General features: G+C 26.8%; 2 protein-coding genes across 2 annotated transcripts in view; both read right to left on the bottom strand.

The window, feature by feature from the left end:
- Positions 1-1,443: 1,443 nt before the first annotated feature.
- Positions 1,444-6,616, bottom strand: LOC122714468 (trypsin-1-like). Its single transcript, XM_043935816.1, has 6 exons — positions 6,491-6,616; positions 5,836-5,947; positions 3,732-3,894; positions 2,685-2,893; positions 2,078-2,329; positions 1,444-1,717 (listed from the first exon to the last, which is right to left on the bottom strand). Exons 1-6 carry the CDS (start codon positions 6,614-6,616, stop codon positions 1,596-1,598), a joined length of 984 nt encoding a protein of 327 aa, XP_043791751.1. The 3' UTR covers positions 1,444-1,595.
- A 3,866-nt stretch (positions 6,617-10,482) lies between these two features.
- The window catches only part of LOC122714466 (soluble guanylate cyclase 89Db-like), a 33,489-nt gene continuing 25,510 nt past the window's right edge, over positions 10,483-18,461 (bottom strand). Inside the window, exons 13-18 of the mRNA XM_043935813.1 lie at positions 13,385-13,535; positions 12,552-12,711; positions 11,569-11,777; positions 11,020-11,225; positions 10,753-10,810; positions 10,483-10,619 (exon numbers count right to left, since the gene is read on the bottom strand). Of these exons, the coding sequence (XP_043791748.1) occupies positions 10,483-10,619; positions 10,753-10,810; positions 11,020-11,225; positions 11,569-11,777; positions 12,552-12,711; positions 13,385-13,535 (921 nt within the window). The remainder of the gene's footprint in view (positions 10,620-10,752; positions 10,811-11,019; positions 11,226-11,568; positions 11,778-12,551; positions 12,712-13,384; positions 13,536-18,461) is intronic.

The following is an 18,461-nucleotide window of genomic DNA, read 5'->3' as shown; positions in this document are numbered from 1 at the left end:
TTATAACAATATAACACTTAAATCCATATATTTTATGTATTATCTGCTATTTATTAAAATATATATATATATATATATTTTCACGTATTTATAACCATCTTGTCATGACACGCCCAAAAATCAGTGCCAGGAATATATTATTCAAATTCCAAGAGAAAAGACATTACAACTACCCATCATATTATATGTAAAACTCTTATTATACACAAATTTGTCATGCGTCATTCGTTTAACAGCAAGTATTTTGCACTAATATTATGTCTATTCGAGATAGTGACTAGGCTATTATAGTCTGGTTTTTCCACTTTCGACTAAATTATGATACGCCTTCTTGGCCTTCTTTATTTTTGGTCTCGACTTTGTGGAGGGAACAAAAGTTCTTTTGGATTTCAGAATTCATTTTTATTTATTTGTTTATTTATATTTTTTTTTCTGACAATGATCTTTTATAAATAGTTGTTGAATAACGTCATATTTGGAATATCAAGGAATGTGAAAAAAATAAAGAGAAGGGAGCTAGTTTTTAATGGATCGAAAGGAAATTTATTTTTGAATGATGAGCAAATGATGTTATATAGAATATATTATATTTTATATGAAAAACGTAAAGCATTGAATGCAAAGATTGAATTTACATTACATATGCACGAATGCATATACTGTCGTCTTGGTTTTGTATTAGCTTCATTAATTTAATCGTGGTTCGACAGAAAACCGTTACTGATCATTATTCCAAGTACGTTCGGTTGCCATTCACGCAACAAAAGGGACGATACGAGTACAGTTCGAATTATACAATATATTTTCTACATGTTGCAAATTTTTACAGATGTTACAAATGTGAAAGCATATTTTACAAAATAAAAAAAATATCAAAAAGATTATTATTTATTTACAAAATAGAAAGAGAAATCTTCATATATAAGGTATAAATGTTTTACTAATTGAAATTTGATTTTGTTTTTTTATTTGTTGATATTGTTTTTTATTAAATTTTCAAAAATTTATGGATTTTTTTATAATAGACTATTTTTTAATTTACAACATATGACATTTAAATACTCTATTTACTTTTCTCTGCTATGATAATTATTAATTATTCTAACGTTATAATTTACTAATAAATTATGTACAATGTATATATATTTTAAAAGTAACAAAATATTCTTTACAATTATGACTATTTATACTTATTGTTAACATAATATAATCTAATTATTCTAATTTTCTAATTATCACTAAATATATATATACATTAAATTAATTTATAACAGCTTCTTATTTTATACATCATTTAGTCATGAGATTTTTAAGTATATTTAATTTACTTTTCTAATATATTTGACTAATTATTAAAATTATAATAATTTTCAATAATTAAAGTAATAAATAATTTCTATTTTGTGTTGATTTTTATAATTATATTTTATCAAATGATAAAATCAGAACACTCTCAACACAACATGATTGGATTAATAAATAATTTGATGGAATTATAATATAAAATATTGTCATTAAATTAAATTAGTAGAAGATTTTCCATTTTGTAGATTTTTTTTATGGAAATATCATTTTGAACAATTGATCGATCCTTTTTAATTTGTACATATACATCCTTGTTTCATATTTGTGTTAATCCAATTCAGGTACCTAGATACTCTTGTATAAACTCCAGGATATCCTGGTCTTCCGCAGCCTACACCCCAAGAAACTATTCCTACATTTAAAAGAAATAAAAATTAAAAATAATAATAATAACATTCTTATAAAAATATTATGATTTTTAAAAATAAAAATTTGTTATTCTTTTTTATCTCAAAAAGATAAACTATATTAATATTCAATAGTTTAAAAATTACTATTTTATAATTATTTCATATTTAAAAGTTTATTTATTTCTTCAATATTTATTTAATCACACATCAGTTTAATCTACACAATGAATTTGTATTTTATTTAATTTTTTTTTATCAAGGTAAAATAAACGAATAAAAAGAATACGTGGAAATTTAATTCTTTGAATACTTGATAACTTGAAAGTAAACATGTGATAAGTTAAACGATATTTATTTCTTACCAACTATTTCGAGTCTATCGCCTTCCTGCACGAGAAGAGGTCCACCACTATCACCCTGACAAGAATCTTGACTGCCTCGACCGGCGCATATCATATTATCCGTAATTCGATTAGCTCGATACTTCATTTTACGACACTGTATTAAACTTAATATGGGTACTTGAACCTCGTGGACTTGTCCAGCCAGCATACCACCTTCCGATGTCCGACCCCAGCCTACTACGGTACCTTCTTTACCAGCTGGATCGCTAGCTGCAAATATTTTCGCTATTTAAATTCATTTTATTAGAGAAAAAGAAATTTTGTTTTTTTATGAAGCAAAGATAAGTAGATTTATTTTTAATTAATTATTTTTAGTATTTGAATAGGATAAATTTTTATATTTTTTAAATAAAATTATTTATTCTATAAGGTATCAATTTGTTTGAAACCATGAAATCAATAAAATATTTAATTTTAATAAATTTTTTATGATTTTTCAATCGTGATAATGAAATTCATAAAGGATTTAAAATTTTACAAGATATTATTTGTATAAAAAAATTGTAAAAATAGAATTTAACAATTTTTTATTAGCATATTTGAGATAATATTTATAGTTAATTACCTTTTTGAGGTAAACATACTGGTTTGACACGTTTGGAAAATTTCACAGATTTTCGAAGTTTCAGCAAAGCAACATCATGATTGTACGAATTCATGTCGAAATTTTTGTGACGAATTATAGCGCTCACTGCTCTCATTATAGCTTTTCCATCGGTATTCACATATTGATCGTAATCACCTAATATTATACGTATTTTTGAACGTTTTAACCTGGAAAATAATTCATATTTTAATAATTTAATAAATTTAATAATTCTTTATAACAAAATATTAGTATTATTTATTTTACATATGTCGTATATATCGTATATATTTTAATTCATATAATTATTAAATATAAATAGTTTGATATTTATTGGAATAATACAAGGAATATATATATATATATAAAATATATAAATATAATTTTTGATTATAAATGCTTTTATTACTATGATATTTACAATAAATTAATTAAAATTAAAATTAAAATATCTTTTGATTTAACCATTTTGCATTTTATAAAAGCAAAATACACAAAGAGAAATAATGGAAACTTTAAAATGCTTTCGTTGCAACATTTCCGTATTACTCCTACCTAACCATTCTATTTATTTAGTAAGTAGTAAATTTTTTTTTTAATAAAAAATTCTGCAGAAAGAAAATGATAATAAATTAAAATTTATTTCAAATTCGATATATTTAATATTTAATATTTGACACGTTAATACATAATACGTAATAATACGTTACATAACTGTCAATTATTTTAATCACAATTATTTAGATATTTACATTCATTTGGTTGATTACGTATCCACTGTATTTACTATTTATTTTCTAACATAGCATTTGTTGATTTTTTACATTTCATTTAATAATTACAAATTGAATAATATAAAAATATTGTATTAAATTACATGATACATAAAAATCTTTTATAAACTCTTGCACACTAATAAAATTTAATTTTCACCAAACAAAAGCACAAATTGAATCAGAAAAATTATCTTAAAAAAAAATTGAAATTGATGTAACTAATGAAAATTTCTGCGAAACGAAAACTTACCTTCGTACACAGTGAGCAGCAGTAATAACGTAATCATTGGTAACGAGGCTGGCTCCGCAGTGGAAACGACCCTCGTACACGAGCCTCGCCACCCACGGATATTTATTCGGGGTTGTCGGTCGTCCACCGACGATTCGATCCTCCTGATTCGATATACCGCATTCTGAAAGCAATACCATCATTGTTGCCCGTTACGTGACGTCGTCGTTAGAGGAGCCGGAAGCACTCAACGACGCTTTCTACCGTGGACTGTTACATCGGTAGGTAGCGCGCAATCATACGTATTGACTGACGTTATTACACTTGGCCGACGTGGTCAAGTGTAAATTCCGTCACGTGATGTAATAAGTTTGCAAAGTCGTATTCGGGGGAAAGTGATTTTTCGATCGCACTTTCGTTCCACGCTATGGAAGAGAAAGAGAAACGAGCAATGCGATGGAAACTAGTTCGTGGATTTTTTTTTTCTTTTTTTTTTTTTTTTCTTCTTTTTTCTATTCCACCATCAAGTGAAATTAAACGTAGGTGAAAACCAGTTCGGTTTATCTTTTTTTATCTTGCAATTGGAATGAATCGATCTGTGATCTGTGAGGTTTCGAGCATTGAACTTGATTATTTTATTGCACATGGCTGAATGATAAGTAGAGTATGGAGCAGAATTTCTCAACTTTCTGGTTCTCTCTGAATGTGACTGAATGTGTTATTAGATTGTTGCAAGTGAAATTTTTAATATATAGGTTTTAATATAAGGTTTGAGATTAATTTCAATTAAAATTTGATTCAATAAATGTATAATAGATTTTGTTTTTTTGTCAATTTTGATCCGAATTTTTCGAAAATTCTGTAAATTATAATTCTACGTTCTGTGATTTTAGATTTGTAAAAATTTGATATCTCGTATACAATAACTTTGTAATCAAGTTTGTAATGCATGATATCGCGAGTTGGATGTTTGAAATATAGAATTTTTGAAAAGTTGACAGAATTGGAATCATTGTATATGTATATTATGTAAATTATACGTATATTATGAATAAAATTTTGTATATTTATGTAGAGTTGATGCGTTTGGATAATTCTTGTTAAAAATTTATATCAGATTGTGACTCATAAATTGGTATAAAAAAATATCGAAAAGATATTCTTTGTTATGGTAAATACATATAATTTTGAAAAATTTTGACAATAAATTCGTCAAAATAAATTGAAAGTGGCACGTGTCAATTCGTCATATTTGTCATATTTATTCACATTTATCTTCTTATTTATGAAAAGTAGTTATATTTCGATTATCCAAGAAACACATTTCATCTTTTATTACGAATAATGACATGTTTTGACTTTGGCGCGAGGAGTAATTTATTTCCCTATTTGAAAGAAATCGTATTTGAACGTTTGAGGCGAAAACTAATCAATTTCACTTTTTCATTGGGAAAAAAGTCACATTTAAATGAAACGTGCTACCGTGTACATTCGAACGTTTAAATTTTCATTACAAACGACTAAAATATTCTTCTATTTACAGGCAATCAAAACTAAACGTTTATTGCAATGTATTACTTTTCATGAGAAAAACGTAATAGTATATTTTATTTTCTATTAAATAAGCTAATAAATACCCTTTTCTTTTGCGGAAGAGAAAGAAGAAAATATAATATTTTGAATTATATCAAGGATGAATATATTTTTTTACGTAAGATAAATGAAATATACTATTTTCAGATATAAGAAAATAACATACAATAAAATTAAAAATAGAAAATAACGAGTAAAATTATATTTCTAATCCAAAATATTATTCAATTCGAATTTTCAAAATTTGAAATGGAAAATTTTAGTAATTAAAATGAAAAAAATAAAATAATAATAATAATAAAAAAGATTTTAGTGCTCTTGTTATTTCAACATCAAAAACTGTTAAAAAAATTTTGTAAAAATTACTTATTTACAACTTTCTATTATAATTTCATTTTAAATTAACTATAATTCAAAGAATACTTTTAATGTTAATAAATACTTATGTATTGCAATTATTTTAAATTTATTTTTTTTCATATAGAAAATAAAAGAGAAAGACTCATTCATTTATTCGTTAACGTAATCTTACCGCATGTACAATTCCTTGATACATCATCATCGTCCACGCTGCTACTTATGTCAAGGCCGAACAATTCATCAAACAAGAACTTGCCCTTTCGATTACGGGTCGAATTCGTCGTCTGAAAGAAACGCATCGATCACTCTTCAAGCCGTACGCTCACTTTCCATTGCAAATAAGCAATAAGAAGCCGTCAGAGAAAGTGACCATGATTCGAATTATGGGTCAAGGCTCGTATCGTTAAAAATTCCAATCTATACAACGAACAAATCCTCTAAATTATCCACATAAAATTGATTCGCAATAACGAACCCCTTCATTATTCTAAACGAGTTATTCACGAAAGAAATAATTCTCGATTAAATCTCTCAAAATATTTTTTAAATACTTATGAATAATTATCTCATGATCTTTCCGAGAGGATTTTATGAAAAATTACGAAATCTTATGAAAAAAAAAATCATTCCCAAAAAAGAAAAAGAATTCCTCGACCAAAGCAATTTTTTATCAAGAATAAGAATACGTTACACGAATTTTTCTTTATCGAAAAGAAATTTAACTCCAATGTAATTATCCACTGTATAATAACATCACTCTGTTTAAACATCACTTTGTAAAGAGGAGAAGGCCAAATACCAATTTCACTGTCCAATGTACTACTTACACCATAATTCGAGGTAGTCAAAGAATTATCACGCAGAAGTTTAACATCCAGACAAGCCACGTGAGCGAAAATAAAGAAGAGCAAGGCAAGGGTCCACGTTTCCCGCGATATCGTGCCTCGAAACATCTTCCGGCAGTCTGATTGCGGAGGAATGTCACGCCAGATTTTCCCATTCGTCGGCCAAACTTCCTAGACACTCGAGATTTTCACGGAATTTTTCATGATCGCGCATTCTATATCGCGCGCCAACACACCTTCCACACCGATATTCTTCCTCTTCTTCTTTCCTCTTTGTTCAAGTACTCTAGATTCGTTCGAGAGGCTGCAGAAGATCGTGGACGGACGTGGTGCAGACGCTTTCACCGCGCTTCCACGAAGACATCGGACTGACCGAGCAAGACCAACAACGAGCGTTCCTCGCTCGTGAAGAAAGTTCTTTCACTATGTCCTGTTGCTCTTCCCATTCAGTATGCTAAGCCGATCGCTACGATGATCCTCTCGTTTCGAAATTGGCAAGATGGACGTGGCCGCGTCGATTCGTGTCACGCCACTGTCCAGATCCTCCATTCGGCGATCCATTTCCTAATATTTCGTCGCTCGATTTTTCCATTGTCGGTTAGATTACTTTTAATTTTCATTTTACAATTATGAGAGAATTTGAAAGTTTTGATTTTTTATGCAAAAAAAAAAGGAATTTGTAGCATTGTGCATTCTTATTTTTTTTTTTTCAACGAAACGTTTCTTTATCACTTTCACGAGACGTTTCTTTATCACTTTATTTTCTTTATTATTTTACTGCCAAGTTTTTTGTAGTCATGTAGTGAAAGTGATGCTAATACGATACGAATTTTAATATATTTGGATTCAATTAAATAATATTTATGTGAATGTTGTAACGATTATATGATTTTATTGTTTAGTTAAAAAACATTTTGTTTCATTCATAAGTGATGTTAATTTTATGATTATTGTTTCTTTAAGTATTACCATTTTAATACTATAATTTTACTGCTATTAAGTTTTGCATTAAACTTAGTATTATAATTCTAAGATTATTAAGATTAATAACAAAAAAGTGAGGTTAGGAATAAATATGACATCTGCTATATATATATATATATATATATATTCATTGTCAGATTTGTTCACATATATATATTTTTCTAATATTTTGTTTAGAAATAGAAGATTTTTTTGCTCTAAAAAATTTAATTCTGAGAAAATTAAATATAAAATTGTTTAAAAATCTTACGTTTTATAAATCATTCAACGAAATTTTGAAAATAAGCAGCATGAAAAAATTAGATTACGTATCAAATATTACAATGTCAATGTATTAATGTATATTGAATTTTGCATTTAATTTTGCAAATAAGTTTCAATTTGCAACTCTTTGATATTCCAATGGTAATTATTCTCTTTAGTACAGGATATGGAATCGTTTTAACGTTGGTAAATGTTAGAGAAACTTGGAATATATTCAACGATTAATCGATCGTTTTTCCAATGATAGAAATTGAGAATTCCAGAAATGCTTTTTCCGCATGAAAGTTGAGATTATTGGATACCAAAAAGAGAATTCCTAACATTTTCAATGATCAAATCGAATACGATGAAAATATCTTTTCGAAATGATCTTGAATACGAAATCTTTCCATCGTGAACGTTACTTTTATTACTTCGATTCGATACACCCCATCTTAACCAGATAAAGGAGGCACGCTTTCGATTTATCCTTTCAAAAAATTTCTCTTTTAGCGACCGACCAAACGTGGACGTGTCTCCATCCTTGACAAATGAAATCACGAGGCGAGAAATACGAGTTTTACCACGGAAAGATTTTATTAAAAAAGTTCTCCGCTCATCGTCACAATTTTTACGGTTACTTCTTTCGTGTCCTCTGATCATGTGCCTTTTACGACCCACAATAAGACGTTTTTCTTTCTAAGAATTACCATTAAGATTGTTCTTAGCATTTCAACTGATCACGAATTCGATCAATGATTGCTGTTTGTTCAAAGACTTTAAATTAAATTTTCCCCGAAATTTTGAGCTTTATACCGCAGTTGATAATTTTACTTTAAAACTAATTCACTAATTTACATTTAAGAAGACAAAAGTATTAAAGGAATGGAAAATTTCTTTGAATAAACGAAACATTTTTACTAATTTTTAAAAATATTAAAATTTGTAATTAATTAATATATAACATAACATAATATAATAATAACATAACATACACGTATTATTAGTTTCTTTACTATTATTAAAATCTAAAAAAAAAATATTAATAGAAAGAATTATTGTTTATTTTTCAAAATCGAAAGAGTATAAAATTTTTTATAAAATATTTTTAGAAAAATAGTAAAAATTTTATAATTTTATATGTTTCTTACTATTTATTATTAAAAATCAAAGGAAGAAATATTTATTGTATATTACATCGTATTTTAATATTTTATATATGTATAAATAATAATATATATTACACATTACATATATTAACGTTTTTTTACTATTTATTAATATATAATTAATTTTCACGTGTTATATAGTGTAACAAATATTCCATAAGTTATTTTACACAATAAATTCGATTGCCATTTCTGTTTCATTTTGGGAAGAATTAGGAGTCGTTGGTAACGGTCTGGAGGTTTCACTAACCCACATTCATCGTTGAAAGCAAAACGTTTCTGACCGCTGACCCAGTTTCCGTTATTATCAATTCATCTTGATCGAGAACTATCTTTTATCTAACTTTTATCTATTTCGTTATGAAGTCCAACTTTTCTTTGAGTCATTTTTCCTCGACCGTTAGATTTTACCGGTTTTTTACTCGTAACCTGCACTTTTTTTTCTCGTAATTAATCGGTAAACGAGATCGAAAAATTTTAGAGAAAAATGAAATTTTTCAATTATGGTCGAAACGTTGTGATTTTTTATTCGTAAAAATATTTTTCTAACGGTTTACTTATTTTTTTATTGTTTATATTATTTTATTATTATACAAAATTTTATCATAGAAATACGTATATTATATATAAAATAATTTTAATTGAAATTTTTTGAATTTTAATCGAAATTTTTATTCATACAAATTATTGGTAGAATTATTTTTCTAATTTTCTGCATTCATTATTTTTTTATGATAATTCAAATTACAAGTTACAATATTCAAATATTTTTATTTTGCCATTTACATTATGAATTGTGATGGAAAAATATTATAAATATATTAAAATAATATAGAAAAGATTTAAAGAAATGAAAAAATGAATAACCAGAGTTGTAAATTTAAAAAAATTAAAAACTGCAAGAGAAAGAAAGTTTCACAAGTTTCAAAATTATGATATTCGATATTATTTTTTTCCATCTGTTTTTATCAAAGTATTTGCGAATCCAAAGTAAAAGTTTTAACTTGTTAACTTTCTCTCTTATCATGTAATAATTATCTTACAGCTTCTTTACAACTTTAAATTCGTCTTTTTACAACTCTTTCGTTATTGTTTGTGTAATTTCCAATACATTTAGTGAAAGGTTTCAAAGATAATAATATCAAGATAAACGGAAATTCTTTATTCAACAATCGTTTCAAATATACAGAAAACGCGGAACATCACAGAAAATCGGAACTTCGTCATATATATGTACACTGGACTAGATCATCTCAGCTATGTGCAATTGTATCTACAATTGCAATAACATAATTGCAAAAAATTAACATGATAAACTATGATTCGATAATTCTATCAAATTCAACAATTATTTACAATCAGATTGTCAAGTAACAATAAACATCTGTGTAAATATTTATAAACATATAATAAAATTTAAAACTTATTAACTATGGAATATATAATACTGATCGTATTGTTGCGTCGATTATCTTAATGGAATTAAAAATGTTACGTAACGAAAGATTGATATTCGAAAGGTATGTATGATCGTATAAATTATGTACTTTATCTTAATAAGATTTTTGAAATAGAAAGTTAATATCTTTGTGACGATGGTGGACACATACATTCTTCGTGTAGATGATCTTTCACCCATTCGAGATAATTTGTTATTTTTGTATAAACTCCCGGATATTTTGGTCTTCCGCAACCACGACCCCATGAAATAATACCTGAATATGTAACGTTAATTAAATATTTTCTTTCGTTAATATCATAAAACAATAATTATTAACGAAATAGAAAGAATTTAAATAAATGTAATTATAAATTGTAACGGTCAATGAATAATTTGTCAATGAATACCTATTACTTCCATATATCCAAACGTGTTCTTCACATGGAGAGGACCACCACTGTCACCCTAAAAATAATATAACGTTATATGATTGATTAATTTTTATGAAGTAGAATAATAAAATATTTGAATTACAACTATTACAAATTAATATTATTGCAATCAAAAGTTCAAATTCATAATTATGTTAAAACAACATTAGATATTGTTTTATTCTAAAAAAAATCAAAACATTTATTAAAAAAATTTTTATACAAGATTGATTATTCTCTTACGAAGCAAGCATCGAATTCACCCTTCAAATATCCTGCACAGAACATATTTTCGGTGATCATATGTTTGTAATAACCAGCTTCATCGCATTCCTCTTTGGACAAAATTGGGAGATTGACTATTCTCAATTTATTACTCACAGGTTCATATTCCCCCGTTTGACCCCAACCAATTGCTGTAGCTATTGCTCCGGTATAATCGATAGTTTCTGCAAATTATATTCTATTTTATACGAATTTTCACGCTTTTCTTGTTTTAGAACACACGATATTTTTTTAAAAGAAATATTCGTTACTAAAATGCGAATTAATCGAACAAATAATTCAGAATAAATAATATCCATGGAATATCTATAAAATATATAATTTTTATCTGTTATTAAAATTCGAATTATTAAAAAAAAATTTGACTTTTTAAATAAAGCACGAAAGATTAGTTAATATTTTTTATATATTTCTTCAAATTAAATCGTTTATTTGCGAATTATGAGATACATATTTTACTGCACATTATTGCGCTATTTTTCGTAATAACAGCAAAAGTGTACTCACTGTCTTTGGGCAAACAGGCGGTTCGCACGATACCATTCACATTCACTGGTCGATCCATTTCGATAATGGCTATATCGTTGTTGTATTTGCTGTATTTATTAAAATTTTCGTGTATAATGACCGACTTGACACGACGAATTATAGCATTTTTGTCTACTTTCGTTCTATCATTATCCGCTAACATAAGTTTGATCATTCTTCTGTCGAACCTGAAATTTATTAGAAAATTGTTTTAGAAATATCTTTATATTTAAAAATTACAATTTTTCTAATAAATTTATATTAAAAATAAAATAATTCGTTTAAATGATATGATTATTTGATTTCGATTTCAAGTGATTTTTATTAAAATTGAAATAGTAATAAAAAATGCCATGTGTAAAGTAATAAATAAAGATAAATAAACGTATACAGAAGAAAAGTTAATAAATTACTTGGATGAATAACTTGTGTAAATTTGTAGATTTATTGTTACAGGCAAAGAAAGGAAATTGAAGAAAAGCTTTAAATCTTTTTAGCTACGCTTGATTTAATCATAGTAAATGGATTAACAAGGATCAAAAAGGAAAACGTATGTACAGAACATTTCATGAAAAATTCAGAGCAGAGAAATTAGAAAAAATTCTTTAAAATTTATGAAAAACAAATATAATTTGATTATGAAATTGATGAAATTTTATTAAATTTTCTACGAAAAATTTTTATTTCTTTTTTTGAATATTATCAATAACTCACAATAGTTATCATCATTTTCAGTATATGATAAACATGGATCTTTGAATCGGCATCTAACAATAAATAAAATAAAATGAAAATCGATACAAGTATGAATCATTTATTTCAAAATAATATTTTAATACGTTCAAATTTAAAAAATTCGATTTATTTATATTTTTTATTTTACTCGATAAAAAATTGAATAGAGAATTGAATATTCTATTTATAAATAAATAGAATATACGATATTTCGCGTTGATACTCACCCTTGCAAACAGTGAGCTGCCGTGAGTACATGTTTTCGCGTGATTAAACTGCCAGCGCAATAAAATGCATTTTCCTTAAACATGCTAACAATCCAGGGATACTCGTAAACGCTTGTTACGTTTCCACCTATGATTCTTGTTTTCCGTCCTATACCACAGACTACAATAGATACGTAAATATTGTTAACACAGATAAAATATTATATTTTTCTCAAAGATTTTTAAAATTTAATTTTCATTATTTATTATCGTTTCCGTTTTAAAATAACTTTTTAAGTAAAAATAATTTTTATATTTGTTCTGTTCATATGTGTTTAAAATAAATTTTAAGTGATACTTTCTTCAATGTAATGTGAAAATGAATTGTTTATTACAAAGTTATGAATATAAATTTAAATTATTGTAGTGTATATTGCAGTAAAATTTGAATAATTTTTATAATAATTCTTTTTATTATTTCATTAAATTATGAAAAATTTATGAAAAACATCATTTTTGCATTTTAAACAATATAAAAATGAATTTTTCATTATATATATATTACAATAAATATAGAATTTTTATTAATAATATTTAATTTTTTTAATTTTTAATCAATCTAAAAAAATTCAATCAAAAATTTATCATTGTATCATTACAATTTATATTATAATTATATATTTTTATATATTTTTTATTTAAAAAAATTCTTTGTTCATTTTTACTGTTGCACAGTGTTGTAATTAATAAAGATCTTAATGAAAGTAGTTATAGACTCTTTCACCCCTTATTTTCAAGATGACAGTTTTAAAAGAGTAATTATGTTTCATAGTCGATCGATTTTTATTAATTACCACAGTTGTTGCAGACGTTCGGTTTCTTTGGTGGAATCGAAGAAATTGGATCGAAATCGATGTAAGAGACTTCATCTATCGATTTCAGATGATCTACCTCGCTGCTCGTAACATTTAAAGCTGGTAGATTCTTTTCCTTATCCTTTGATATCTAAGTAAAAAATGAAATAATTATTGTACAATCGAATTGTACAATTGTATTTTTTATTTAATATTATTGTAATCGTTTCACATTAAATTCAAGATAAATAGAAACATTTTAGGTGAATTGTTTCTGAGATATCTATCTGATGAATTAAATCTGGGATAAGAAAGCTATGAAGTGAATTGAGAATGAACTACTGAAGAGAAGTCACGTATGCTATAACAAAAATCATAATGTTTTATTATATGCTTAACAAGAAAAAATTTTTTAAATATTCTACAATTTTTACATATTAAATATATTTACATATTATTTTTTGATACTGATACTTATAATTCATTTATTTATTTGATTGTGTAATTCTTTAATCTATTTTATTTTCAAATATTTACCTATTTTTTTTATTCATATCTAGTTTGAATTTTTTAATAAAAAGTTTATTTTTTATAGATTGTAAAGAATATTATTTGCTCATAATAAATATTATGTTATTAATAAATAAAAATTTATTAAATCTTTAAAAAAAATAATTTTTAAGTTATTCACGACTATTTAAAAGAATTTGTTGATAAAAATCAGATTTGAACGTAAATATCACTGAAGAAGGCAATCTTTGGCCTGTATTAGAAGTCATAAATAGCATGAAAGGAATTTTACCTTTATATTTCGTTCCACCCTTTTATTATATTAATGCCATATAAATTTTATTTCTAATAAAATTCTGACCTCAATTTTATGAAACATGTAAATTCAAATAACAATTTTTGGTATTTATTTATCGTCGAACATATGATTTAAAATATCACTATTATTACTTTTATCATCTTCTATGTTCCATTTTTTATATCATCTATAGAACATAACTTATCATATTTATGAATAGTCTCAATGAATATAAATAGAATCAATAAATACTTTTTTTAAGTACTCAACTTTAGAGATTTAAAAAAATATTAAAAATCTGTATGTAACAATAATTATAATATAGTTTTAATATTAACAAAATAATAATTAATCATTATAATTTTTAAGTTTACAAATAATAAAATCATTTTATTTTTTATGAATTCGACATCACTATTGTATTAACTTATGTGATGTTGAAAAAATATATATTAATAATTTGTAAAAATGTAAATTATTATTAAAAATGTAAATATATAAATTTCAACAAATAACAAATAAATAAAATATTAATATATTAATACGATTCATTTAGATATCTAATTAATCTGAAAAATAAAATCATGAAACTTTGGATATTTTAATTAAATTATTAATCAATTATAAATTCCAAATATAAAATACTATATCAACTAATAACGTTATTTAAAATGCTCGAAATAACGTTTATTATACAATATCACAGCCATTATGCTTAAATAGCTCGTGCAACGTGTTCAGCGATTATTCGAATAATAAATAACGATAAGTAACTCCAAGTAACTTTATTCTGTCTAACCTGCCTCTCTAACGGCCATACGCCTACAAGCGTTTCAAACGATCTATTTCACGATCGAAATAAAATTAATTAGACGGGAACTCACCACTCGCGGTAACGCGTGGCCGCAACAACTTATCCAGAACAGGATCACGAGTGTTGGTCGCATTGTCACGTGTCAATGCCCGAAATATCAGCGCGTTGTCGATTACAGCCTTGCCGATCCCGATCTCGGATGTCGCACTGTATGTATGTATATATATATATATATATAATGTATACAGGTTACGTCCAGTGCACGTGGCTACGCCAGGCGTGAAAAGTCTAAAGGTACCGTGGCCGTTTTGCCGTTTTATAGTAAATTATAACTATTGAAGAAGCCGCGGTTGCCGGTGGGGATCGTCAACCTTGAGTGGTGCGTGTGCATTGGCAGATGTTGCATGTGACAGCTTTTAAATCAGCCCGAGTTGTCCGTGTAAGCGGCACGTTGTCTCACCGGCACAACCGATTCGACACACGGATAAACCACTTGGAAAAAGGTGACAATGTGTCTCATGCGTAACGAGGGTATACAGATGTCGTCGAGGCAACCAACGACCACCAACGACGATCAATGTCAAACAACGGATCCACCACCACCACTACCTTTCGCTACCTTCGACCTCTCCTCTCCACGTTACGACCCTTCCTTCCTTCCTTCCTTTCGAAGATCCGACAGATTGGATCAATGCCATTCATTTCGTCAGACGAAATTCTTCTTCACGCCTCCTCGCGACCCTCTATTGTATTCGAGAGGAGAGAACATCGTCGTAGAGGAGAGGAGCAATATGGAACGAGTTAATTGGAAGGGTTTCACTTATCGAGTGGAACGAGCTCTTGTAATTGGCTGTGGGCCGTTTCACGAGCGCGAGTGATGGGTCGTGGTGGTTGTTATGGGTGTTGCTGGAATTTTTTAATAAGTTTGAACGAAGTCGTAAGAACTTATTGGAGTTGTTTTTGATGTTGGAATAATTTGTCTTCGTCGACGTCGTAAATTTTTCTCTCTCTCTCTTATGACACGTTCATTGTTAAGTCGTTTATGTTTACAATTACGTAGAGAGAATACATTCTTTCACAATTATGTAAAGAATAATCTTTGCATTATGTGTATTATATTATGATTCTATTATAAAAATTTACTTATCCATAATCAAAACGAACTTTGAAATCGCAAACAAACTTTCGAACAGAGATCACGTGTCACACGTATTAGATGCATAATTAGACCATAGATATTTATGCAAATTCGAATTTTTAATCAACATAATGACACTCTCAACTAAATGGAATTTAAATACATATTTATTTTTTAAACATCAATGAACAATACATAATATATTTTTTCGTATTATGTATATCCCGTAAATTTTATTCAAATTTTCTATAAATGCATAAAAAGCAATCTACTCGTATATATAAATCATAAAGAAGATCAAAAATTCTACAAACGTACGAAACTCAGAATTACCTCTAAGGGCCATGAAACAGTTTCGATACGATAAGTAGTAAAAAAGATTTTACTGGTCGAGATTCTAAGAAGTTTGTGACACTTTAACGATATTACACGGGTTAATGTTGCCGCTCGAAATCGGGTCAATGTAATAGTCGTTTGCCCTTGCCTCCGGATTCGTAAAGCAAACATTTAACGAGCGCGTGCTATCGCTCTGTCTCTCTTTTACACGGGATTCCACCAATGCTCTGCGAGGGTGTTGAAATAATCGTGTTCGGTTAATTGCACGACGCGTGTTAAAATTGGACGCTAAACATCCAGATAATTGCTCGGCTGGAAACGCGTTATCTTATGTAAATTTCGGGAAACCGTGTCAGAAATTCGTTTCGTCTCAACGGATGATGGGGTTAAGCTTCGCGTTAATTGTTTCTAGGTAATTATTTAGACGTTTGTTTTCGATTATTTATGATTTCTACTTGGTCGTGTTATTTAAACTAGATATTAGAATTATAATAATAAAAATATATTAGAATTATAATAATGAATATTTGAAAAAAATATGGTATTTATATGGTATGGTAAATAAACTTAATATAGATTGAATGTTTATACTTGTGATTTGTTATCAGGAATATTTATAATTGTAACATTATATGAACGTATTTTTTAAATTATTCTGCGTTTGTTTTTTTAAATTATTGAATCGTTGTAAATACGAAATAATTTGCATTCGTTTATTATATTAATTCAAAACAAATTTAATTATTGTTTTTTATCGTATAAATTAACATAAATCGAAAAACAGTATATATATTAACTAAATACTTTTCTAAATAATATTATGTATTCCCTTTATTGTTTCAATTTTTTAATTAAAATTTCCCAAGGAGTGGTTGAGAATAATAAAATGTATTAAATAGATATCGACAGTGTATTCTTATCATTAATGTTCTTATCATTGCATTATTGTATTATATGGAATGAAAAACTAGGCCATTGTCATTTCGTATTTTTGTTACTATTTTTTTTAAATAAAACATTTATGAACATTTAATATTTACGCAACTTTTAAACTAAACTCTTTTAATTAATGTTACAACGAGTAATTTTCATTCGTAAAAACAACTCAAAGAGAAAGAATAAACTTTTTCTCTCGTGATTTCTTTTTCAAAGAAATTGAATTTGAAAAAGAATTTGTTAGATAAAAATATAACTGATATCGATTCTCAATTGAATATAAATGGATTATTGATAGAAGGTTTCTCTACATGCGAAAATAAGTGAAAAATTTTTTAATTTAAATTCTTCTTCTCGAATAATCAGATCCTTGAAACTCGATGAATTTTAACAATTTTTTTTTTTGTAAAAAATATGAAAAAATTGTATTCCATATTTTTTTTTTTTTTTACATCAAATAACTTTCTATCAATAATTCCAATAACTCATATCGGAAATTTTCCTATATTCGTTTCATCTCTATATGTTTCAACTCGATTTTTTCGAAAACCAAAAGTGAAAGAAAAATTATTTTTTTTTCTACATATTTCTTGACACGTGAAATCATCTCTTATCCAATCTTTAATTTAACTTTCAATCTAACGTATTTTTCGTATATTCTTTAATATATTCACGAGTCACGAAACAAAAGATCTATATATAAAAATATAATTCATTCATTAAATTATAAACAATTTGAGCTTAGATTAAATTAAATAAAATTCATCTTGATACAATAAACTTAAGACATTTAACGTCTCGACTTTTACATTTCATTCTCCTTTCTTCAATCTTTCTAATTCAACACATCTATCGTTAAAAACACTTCACCTAGTATACGTAGTGACAAATTATAAGCAAAGAAATCTAAATCACTTTGAAATCGCACAACATCACAAAGGAACAAAGCTGATACACAATTTTTCACATTCACGTTCACCAGAAGCCTCAAAAGATTATCCTTTTGACAATTTGTAATTTACTGATTGATCACGATTCGTTCACC

Source organism: Apis laboriosa, unplaced genomic scaffold (assembly GCF_014066325.1).
Source record: "Apis laboriosa isolate Shangri-la unplaced genomic scaffold, ASM1406632v1 scaffold30_cov140, whole genome shotgun sequence".
In the NCBI taxonomy this organism is placed as follows: domain Eukaryota; kingdom Metazoa; phylum Arthropoda; class Insecta; order Hymenoptera; family Apidae; genus Apis; species Apis laboriosa.
Note: the sequence above shows the minus strand (reverse complement) of the source record. Positions and strands in the feature narration are given on the sequence as shown.

Bases quoted from the DNA above. Each gene is read 5' to 3' on its own strand.
- LOC122714468 (XM_043935816.1), bottom strand. From the start codon at position 6,616: ATGTTTCGAGGCACGATATCGCGGGAAACGTGGACCCTTGCCTTGCTC. The intron at 5,948-6,490 runs GTAAGTAGTACA...CGTTTCTTTCAG, and splicing joins TGACTACCTCGAATTATGGT to ACGACGAATTCGACCCGTAA. The intron at 1,718-2,077 runs GTAAGAAATAAA...TTTTAAATGTAG, and splicing joins CGATAGACTCGAAATAGTTG to GAATAGTTTCTTGGGGTGTA.